Source organism: Macrobrachium nipponense, chromosome 3 (genome assembly GCF_015104395.2).
Source record: "Macrobrachium nipponense isolate FS-2020 chromosome 3, ASM1510439v2, whole genome shotgun sequence".
NCBI lineage: Eukaryota > Metazoa > Arthropoda > Malacostraca > Decapoda > Palaemonidae > Macrobrachium > Macrobrachium nipponense.
Window position 1 is genome coordinate 4,433,546 of NC_087202.1, and position 10,471 is coordinate 4,444,016.

Below are 10,471 nucleotides of genomic sequence, written 5' to 3' on the forward strand. Positions count from 1 at the left end.
TATATATATATATATATATATATATATATATATATATATATATATATATATATATATATATATATATATATATATATATATATATATATATATATATATATCAAAAGATATTTGCATGACTGTCACGTGAATTTTAATATTGTCAAAAAAAAAAAAAACATACATCACAGAAGCAGCAATTTTACATACTTATATTTCAACTGTTGTCGCTCAGGTGGACGAGAATCTCCTCTTTTCATCCAAAAACTGGCTGCTGTCCCTCCAAAGCGAAAACGGCTGCTTCCAGTCCGTCGGCTTTGTGATTCACCCCGCCATGCAGGTAAGCCTGTTTCACTGGTTTATTTACTATGTCTGTGAAACTGCTTTCCGTCTTTTATTTGCTAAGTCCTTTACTCAAATATTCGAGGCATAAGTTAGAATTCTCATGATCTCCAGTCGTGCTTTGGTTTGCTGTGTGTGTGTGTGCGTGTTTTTTGTTTTTTTTTTTTTTTTTAAATTTCTTTTTTTTTTTTTTTTTATCTGAGACTTGTCAGCAGTAACAAGTCAAAGGTTAGGTTTTCTTCAATCCCAGAGTATGGCTGTATACATTACATAAGTCCAAACGACCCATACATATTTACCGCCAGAAGAATTTGGAGTGTATTCGCCACGAAGTTCTTTGTTTTAAAAATTTCCAGTAAGTTATACAGCGTGTCCGTATTTGCTGTTTACTGCAATCCAAATATCGACGATTCTATAAATGACTGTCTCTTGGAAAGAATTAGTATTGCTTAGTATTTCTTGGAAAGGATTAGCGTTGCTTAGTATTTTCTTAGAAAGGATTAGTATTGCTTAGTATTTCTTGGAAAGGATTAGTATTGCTTAGTATTTTCTTAGAAAGGATTAGTATTGCTTAGTATTTCTTAGAAAGGATTAGTAAGGCTTAGTAGTTCTTGGAAAGGATTAATATTGCTTAGTTATTCTTGGAAAGAATTAGTATTGCTTAGCATTTCTTGGAAAGGATTAGTATTGCTTAGTATTTCTTGGAAAGGATTAGTATTGCTTAGTATTTCTTGGAAAGGATTAGTATTTCTTAGAAAGGATTAGTATTGCTTAGTGTTTCTTCGAAAGAATCAGTATTTCTTAGTATTTCTTCGAAAGGATTAATATTGTTTAGTATTTCTTGGAAAGGATTAGAATGGCTTAGTATTTCTTGGAAAGGATTGGGATGGCTTAGCCTTAGGAATCAAAAGCTTCATTTGTTATTTGTGGGGACTGCATGCAAAGCACATTGAGTGGCTAAATCCGATTTTGTCTAGCTGATGGAGGAACCCAGGCATACTTCTGGTAATTGGCCTCATATTCACAGATGTTCCGGCTATTGTCCAATCCAAGGTCTGATGTTAAGAAAATTCTGGATGATCTTGTTACCTGGGATGGAAAAGAGCCTGACAGGTTTCTTGGTTTTGTTTTTTAAAAACGTCTCTAGTGTGTTGCTCCCAAGATCAGTATTTAAGTTGATTGGTGTAACTTTGCGGATGAGTGCAGTCTTAGCAATACAGTGCCTGTTCTTAAAAGTGGCTTATGTGCTCTCCAAAGCTGATGAAAAACTTTTTTTTAAGCCACTATAGAAGTATGTGGAATCTAAGGGATTGTTAGCTGATAGTCAATATGCATATACTTGTAGAAAGCAGTTAGGTACCGATGCTCTTTTAGACTTGACATGAGATTTGCAAGAGAACCTTGATAAAGGTTTTGAGTGTAGAGTAATTCAAATAGATTTTAATGCTGCTTTCGATTGAGTAAATCATAAGGTACTTATTTATTAACTTCAGAATCTCGGAGTAGGTGGATGTGTTTTAGAATTACTTCAAGATTTCCTTACAGGCAGGCAGCAGCGAATTACGTGTTCGGAGTTCAACAGGGTAGTGTTTAGTGTTCTTGGTCCACCATGATTTTTGGTGTATACAAGATGTAGATGATGCGACACTTGTGGGTGTAGTAAAGTCTCCACTTATGAGGACCGAATCTACCCTGAGCCTCAGTTGGGACATGGACCGGATCAATGAATGTTATAGTGACTGTAGTCGGTGGGGTATGAGGCTGAACTCCAGTAAAGCGAAAACACTATAGATTAGCAGTTCTTGTACAGATTTTCTAATCCATCCTCGCCTTCAGGTGGATAAGACTTGTGACTCACATCTTACTTTTGAGAAACGTGTAATGAAAGTTTCAGCAAATGCCGTTCGAAAGTAAGGTATTTTTCGTTGGGCCTCATATATATTTATGACAGTGATAAGATTAATGCAACCTGTTTTAGGTTATTTGTGCTTCTTTTACTAGAATACTGTTCTCCGGTGTGGATGTCTGCTTCTGTCGGAGATTTATCTCTTTTAGATAGTGGTTCGTGGTTGTAGATTGCTGTTTTTTGATAAAAGCTGTTATGACTTGGACCATCGCCGGATGGTCTCTTGTTTGTTGTTTTTCCATAATTTGCATTTTAATAGAGATCTCTCACATTCACAGTTGATCCCTGATCCCCTTATTCAGCCGAGAGTAGCCAGATTCGCTGAACAGCAGAAGCATCAATATGCAGTAAATGTGCCTCACTGTCGAACTGCTCAGTTCCAGAGGTCCTTTATTCCTCTACCCATTGGGCTGTGGAAGTCTCCCTGAGGATGTCGTCCAATTGGAACATCAGAAGCTCAAGCAGAGATGCAGTGCATTACTACCCTAATGCTATTCTCCTATAAATTTTTTTTTTCTTTTTAATAAGTGAGATCTCACCTTTCTGTATTTCCCTCTACCTTCTCTTACCTCCTATTGAGCACCATTTCTTTGGAAGCTTAAATTTCAAGTCAGGGGCCACTTTGGTGGGCTTGCTCCATGTAAATAGGTCTCATATTCTGAACCACAACAATAATAGTAGTGATTATGAGCTTCAGGCTGTTTATACTATACTATGTCATCCTAGTAGTTTGCCACATTCAGCGCTGGATAACCTTAAGGTCCTAGGCCTTGCGTGTGACCCAAAATTTCGTACATCAATCCGTCCATAACCGAATGCATTGTAAGTGAAAATATTCATGCCGGCATACATTATTTCAGGGAGGCGTCGATGGTTCAGAAGCCCCTCTCACAGCCTACGTCCTCATATCTCTCCTGGAAGGGAATCTAACGCAGGACGTCCAGGTCATAGCAAACGCCGTCGCTTGCATCACCACAGCCACCACAAGTAGTAGCACATACATCAAGGCACTGACAGCATACGCTCTCTCCTTGGCGGGCGACAGCAACGCTGCTGCTACGCTCATTTCAGATGTGTACAACAGTTTGACATCAGGAAGTCCAGGTCTGTCTCAGGCTCTGACGGTTGAAGCTGCCGCCTACCTCCTTCTGGCCATGCTGAATGAAAGTCCAGGATCATACGCTGCCTGGGCACTTGATATTACTAAGCTTATATCAACTTATCACAATGGACAGGGAGGCTTCGTCTCGACACAGGTTAGTTCTCTTGGTCAGTCGGGGCAGTGATGAATGGTCGAGTGACTTACTGTGACGTTTCCATTTGATCTTTACAAAATCCATCACTCGTTAATGTGCTGTGAAACGGTGATTGTCGTCATATATTTGTGATCTGGGACATAAGAATAATGCAACAGTTATTATCATTCGGGAAAATGATCAAATAAATAAACAAAATACAATCATTAATAATTCCGAATCTGCTTTCCCAATAAATGAACCATATCAGCTCATACCTTCGTATGAAACGCATTTTACTTTCATCTGTCCATAAGTTTACCTCTGAACGTTTGGGCACTTGGCCATCTCTTTGCTGAACATTTTCAACTGACCTAGAGCCATTAACTTATAATGATTTTAAAGGCATTAAGGGTTATCTGTACAGAATTTTAATACCAAGTGAAATTAAGCTCTTCTTGATAGTCAATTTTAAAAATTGCTAATTCCCACGTATTCTCTTCACATTTTCATTTAATTGTCTTTTATTAACGATGCAAGACTTACAAATATAAATAGAAGTTAACAGAGCAATGATCTTTCAAATCATGAAATTAAAATGAACTCACAGTAAGGGCAATTAAACTTTTCTTTTTTAATGGTAAATTTTAACATTTCTCTTGACATTTTCGTTTCATTTTCTTCCGAAATTAAAATATCTTGTATTCAGTGAAATGACATTTACTGACACTTCCATTTTCGACAGGACACAGTGGTTGCTCTGCAGTCCTTCGCAGCCTTCAGCGAAGCCTTCCCGCCCACAGGAACAGACCTCACCATATCAGTCACTGCTGGAAGTCAGTCGTTTGATATCGTCATAGATTCAGAGAACGGTCTTGTCCTGCAGACCAGCTACATCACAGGCGATCCACCACTTGACGTCACAGTGACTTCGTCTGGGAGTGGATGCGCTCTTGTCACGGTAAGTTTCCGAAGCACACACACATATACATTCATGCACTATGTATGTATATATAGTTTTAAGGCAAGTACTGTGCTATTTATGTTGTTTCAATCTTCACTTCTCCGAGTAGCAAAACGTTTTAGGACAAATATTACCAATGAAATTTATTTATTAATTTTTTTTGACAATAGCAGAGTTCATTTTGATAGCTTTAATACTACGTAGTTTAAGAGATTTAACCAATGGAGCTTTTATGAACAAATGCGTTATTTCATTTGATTTTGCTTTTAACCAATAGAGCGTTGATGAACAAATGCGTTATTTCATTTGATTTTGCTTTTAACCAATAGAGCGTTTATGAACAAATGCGTTATTTTATTTGATTTTGCTTGCCAACTATTACCAATGAAATGTATTTTTTTGACAATTACAGAGGTCATTTTTATAGCTTTAATACTAGTTTAAGAGATTTAACCAATAGAGAATTTACGAGCGAATGCGTTATTTCAGCTATTATACACCTTTTCAGTAAGAAAGTACAAGAGCATAAAAATGATTCTAAAATGCAGCATTTTTTTTATTTTATTCTTAAGCTAATTTATGCTACTTAAAACATCAGGTTACCCACAAATACAACGTCTATGAAGAGCCAGAGAGCTCTGCTTTTGCAATGTCTGTCAAGACAGTCCGAGAATGGTGTTCCTCTGTCAGTTCCCTGCAAATTTGTGCTTCCTACGTCAAGGAGGACTCCGTATCCAACATGGCTGTGATGGAGGTCGACCTCCAAACAGGATACTCGGCAGATGAGGACGACTTGAGAGGTCTCGTCGTTCAGCAAATCATCAAGCGTTATGAGGTAATTTAGGTGATCTAAACTGTTCGCCCAGAAATCCTTCCAATTTATTCAGATATGAACTAGTAGATTCACATCAACCGTGCATTTGATGTCTAGGCCAGTCCGTTACGACGCGCCTGATTGGCTGCTGATAAGCCAATCACAGGACTGTAAACTAAGTCTCTCTCGAAAGTTCACATAGGTAGGATGTATATTCCACCTCTCCTGAGGGATATTTATGAAAGATGTATCCCTCAGGAGAGGTGGAACATCGATTCTACCCATGTGAACTCTCGAGAGAGACTGAGAGTTTCCAGCCCTGTGATTGTCTTATCAACAGCCAATCAGGAGCGTCGCAAGGGACGGGCCTAGACATCAAATGCACGGTTGATGTGAATCTACTATTGTTACGATCCTCTACTAACGAACTAGTTACGATCCGAACGGCTTTTCAGATCTGGAATTGTTCGTAAGTACAATGTATGCCTCAGTGGCGTGGTCGGTTTGTTCTCGGTCTGTCACCTCGGTTCCCGCGAGTTCGATTCTCGGGCATTCCATTGAGGGGTCAGAGATGTGTATTTCTGTTGATAGAAGTTCACTCCGAACGTGGTTCGGAAGTCACGTATTTAAAGCCGTTGGTCCTGTTGCTGAATAACCACTGGTTCCATGCTACGTAAAAACACCATACAAACAAACAAACAATACAGCATACATATAAAGTCAATACATACAGTAGTGTATGTTTTTTCATCCTAACACACAATGCACTCTATTTGCAACTGTATTTTATAGAGTACTTTATTAAAACTTAAATAAATTGTGATGATAATACAGTTCAGTACAGCTGTATTTCTTGTTTTTTTTCTACTTTTCTTTTCATTTCATCGTATATGATGTAATAACAACACATAACATCGATGATGGTTGGTAGTACTTTTGAGAATCCCTCAACATTTGGATCCTGATTCATAAAAATATATAAAGCTCTTTCTGGAAGAGAAAGCCCCCTGGGCCATCAATTTCCCTTTAAACTTCTTTAAAAGAAGAATATCTCCTTCTTCAAGTTCTTCTGTTCGTTGCATTTCTTCCAGCTCCATTGGGTCTTCACTCGTCAACTCCTCTGAATGACACTCGAACAGTTATGGAAAGTCGTCTTCTTCCAGTTCCGTTAGGTCCTCATTCGTCAACACCTTCTGAAAGAGACTCAAGCAGCTCTTCAAAGTCCTCTTCCTCTAAGTCAGGCTCTAACTCTTCACATATGTCAGGGAAACTGTTAACGATTCCCTTTGCCTCCTCTTCCTGATCAAATTAATCGAAATCGTTGACAAACTTTGGGTATATGAGCTTCCATGCTCCAGTCATCTCCACATCACTTAATTCACCCCATGTAGCAGCAATATTCTTTATACAATTGTAAATATTGCATTCATTCCAAAAGTCGTTTAATTAAGGTCACACCTCTAATAGTTCCTCACTGCACGAGCCGGTTGCGTACTCGCCTACCAATCTGGTACCACTAGTTCGCTCTCGGGTGCTGCCAGGTTACAGTCAGAGGAATGTATTTCTGTTGATTAGAAATTCATTCCTCGATATAATGTGGTTCTGATCCCACAATAAGCTGTATAGGTCCCATTGATAAGTAGCAATGGGATAGAAATCATCCAAGCAGGGTTGGCAATGATTAAATCAAACAGATTAAATCAAGTGATTAAATCATTGATTTTTTCATATAAAAAAATCATGATTTTTTATTTTTTTTTTTTTTTTTATTTTCTTAATTTGAAAGTAAACAAATTGAAAATTATGGTTTTGAGGTTAATAAAAACTTATGCATAACTATGCTGCATCAATTTATTTTGTTATAAACAAAATTGCAAGTACATACTATAGGCCAGAACTGGAAACCTAAAAGATTAATCAATAGTAATTCTGTTATAAAATACATTTTGGGAAAAAAGGATTAAAAAAACATCTAATAAATAAAAAAACAAAATGAATAAAAAAAAAATAAATAAAAAATCAAGTAAATTACTGATTTTTGACATTTTTTTAATTTTATTATTTTTTTTTTTAAACATCACCAACCCTGCATCCAAGTGCGTGGGTGACCAGGGACATCATCCAAAACTAAGAGAATCTTGAAAGGAACCCCATTTTCGCAGCAGTACAGCTTGACTTCGGGGACAAAGTGATGGAAAAGAGCAGTCTTCAAATACAACAAGAGTCATCAGGGGTAGAGAACTTTTTGTGATGTTTTTTCAGTGCCCTGTAGATTTGCAGCGCGATCCGCTAGGAGCGGTTTTAGCTTGAAGTCTCCAGCCTATCCTCCGCATCGCCTTCTCTTCATGGCTGATGTATGTTTTATCTGGCATGTTTTTTCCCCAGAGTAACCATGCCTCATCAATATTAAAAACTTGCTGAGGGTATAACCTCTGCTATCAGTTATTTCCTTGAGCATCTTGGGATATTTTTCGGCTGCTGGTTTGTTGACACTCACTGCCTCGCAAGTAACAGACCTATAATGCAAGTTAGCACGTTTCCTGAAAAGCTGAAACCATCCAAAACTTGCAGAAAATGTTCTGTATGCAGCGCTTTTTCGCCTTAACCTTCAAGTCTTCGAAAAGGCCTCAACAACACATTTGCATATGGTGTTCCATCCAGATACCCAGAATGTTGTCCATTTCTTCTACCACCCCCACCCCCTTCTCTTGTTATAAATGTTGACTGCATTGGCACAACACTTTTTTGTATTCCATTATTCGATATTGTTTTTAAAGATCGTAAAAATAGTTGAAAGATTTATATCATGATGGCTTGCTACCTCGACCATTTTTTCAACTTCCTAATTTCTTTATAATTGTAATTTTTGTTCTCATTGAGATGACTAGCTGCTTTTTACCACTGCCACTATCTTTGCTGGCCTTGCACTTGCTATTACCCATGATAGAAAAAGGATGGGCTCAGTATTTCACATAAAATCGCATTAATAAATATGAGCACAACAGAAAGATGACATCCTGCCGGCTGCTACTTGAGCAGGTTCGAGTGAGACTCTGGGGCGTGTATTGCCTTCCCCTTCAGCTACAGTGCTGTTCAGTGTGGGTAGCATAAAAAAATTGTAACGAAGCAGAGGCTCGCAATACAATATTTGATCTTGTCACTGGCAGACGGACCGCTCCGAACACAGTTTCAATTCACGATCACGGTTGTTCGTATCTCTGAAAACTTGTAACTTGAAAGTTCGTGAGCAGAGGCGCATCTGCAATTCGTACCTGTGGATAATAATAAAAGATATTTATAACAAATCTCCACTTAACCACCGTGAGATCTTCTTATATATACATCCTCAATGAAATAAATACGCTTTTGAGAGAAATATATCAGTATTAGTGAGATTATTAAGATTAATACTAGAAATAATTCCAGCACTCAAATCCAGATTAATGTTTTATATAAGACATTCGGACATGTTTACCGGCTTCATACTAACCTGCATTGTTGACATTATGTAGGACACGGATGGGGTTGTCTTCTTGTACCTGGAATCGGTCGGTAGCTCCGAAATTTGTGTCTCCTTCCGCATCCGGAGGGACCATGAAGTCGAAGATATCGCGCCTGGCACCGTCACCCTCTACGATTATTACACTCCTGAATTCAGGCTGACTCAGGTACTGTATAGCTGTAAATAAGGGGAATACTTGATGGTAATTACTATAGGACCAGATTATTATTTATGCTATTTTCTTTGTGACACAAATCCTCTAACAATTTCGATCGCTTTTGAATCTGGCAAACATGGTTTCATAATTATTTAGAAAAAAAAAATCCCTTTAAATCACTAAAGAAATATAATTGTGAGGAATGTATTTATCAACAGTAAGCTGAAGAGCCCCTTTTGTAGAACAATAAAAACAGAGGGTGGAATTATTTAACAGTGCCACCTATTTTTCGTTAAACACCTGAATTAACATTCACTCAGGCACTGTGTGTCTTCAAGAAAGTAGAATAACTAATGTTAAATTTACTCGACCATATTATGACTTATTTTTCTTTGCGGCACAAATCACCTCACAAATTTGATCGATTTTGAATCTGACAAGATCATTTTGTAATCTTGCCTAGAAAACGTTCTCCATAAGTAATTAGAAAATATAGCCACATAGAATTAATTTATGAACGCCCACTTGAAGAGCCCATATTGTAGAAGGATTGGAGACATGGACTTACTTTGTCCCTTTTTTAACTGAGGTACCCTTTTTCGTTTCAGTCATTCGAAAATGAAGACCCTGTGATTCAGGGTGAGGAATGTCCATCCACCGCTGTAACAATAGTGATAGATACTTCACGAACTTCTGCCTCTGATAGAAATATCAATCCTTGAGTGAGGTAGATATGAAAGATTTGCCTTTCTCTTTTTGGATACTTGAGTGACGTGGGTTTTTATTCGCCGATTTTGGTAGCCTAAGTCTTGCCTATTTCCTCGATCCTTCCCTCTTCTTATTTTTAATCAGCTGTCTCCTTTCGTTTATCAGTCTTCTCGTTTCAAATTATAAACTGCCTTTATCACGTTTGGCCTTGATATAATGGGATCACTAATTTAGATCATCCCCTGTTTCTGCTAGAAGGAGCAGGACCCTTCAGTTTCTCGTCTGCTGCGTCTCCCAAAATCTGAGGTTTTATACCAAAACAGATACCATCCTCTCTTCTCCATCAACCCCGTAGTGGGTTAGTGCCGTCAGTGCACCTCATTCGGTGCAATGTAAGCGATACTTAAGGTTCTATGCAGTGTCCCTTCGGCCCCTACCTGCAACTACTTTCATTCCTTTTGCTGTACCTTCGTTCATATTCTCTTTCCACCATCTTACTCTCCACCCTCTCCTAACAGTTGTTTCATAGTGCAACTGCTTTGAGGTTTTCCTCCTGTCACACCTTTCAAACCTTTTACTGTCAATTTCCGTATCAGCGCTAAATGGCCTTAGTTGCCCCAGTGTTTGGCATAATGCCAGAAGTCCATATAAGTCGAATCTTCTCCATCAATATTTTGAGTGTTTTTCTTTTTATTTTGGTTTGGCTTTGATGGTGGAGAAATTGTTGAGTTTATAAAACGCACATTAAGGTGATGCAGCTTTTGTAATGACCACAGCCATCGATGCTGGGAATATTGATCCTATCAACGACGCTTCCTGATTCACCTTTCATCACAGCATTGAATCCGTGTCTAGATTCACTTA

The 10,471-nt window shown here is 38.1% G+C and overlaps 1 protein-coding gene across 1 annotated transcript in view; it reads left to right on the plus strand.

The window, feature by feature from the left end:
• Window positions 1-9,621, plus strand: part of LOC135222112 (alpha-2-macroglobulin-like protein 1) — a 44,487-nt gene extending 34,866 nt beyond the window's left edge. The window contains 6 exon segments of the mRNA XM_064260282.1: window positions 215-319; window positions 3,088-3,483; window positions 4,208-4,423; window positions 5,025-5,261; window positions 8,753-8,908; window positions 9,508-9,621. Coding sequence (XP_064116352.1) covers window positions 215-319; window positions 3,088-3,483; window positions 4,208-4,423; window positions 5,025-5,261; window positions 8,753-8,908; window positions 9,508-9,621 — 1,224 coding nt within the window.
• The last annotated feature ends 850 nt before the right edge of the window (window positions 9,622-10,471 follow it).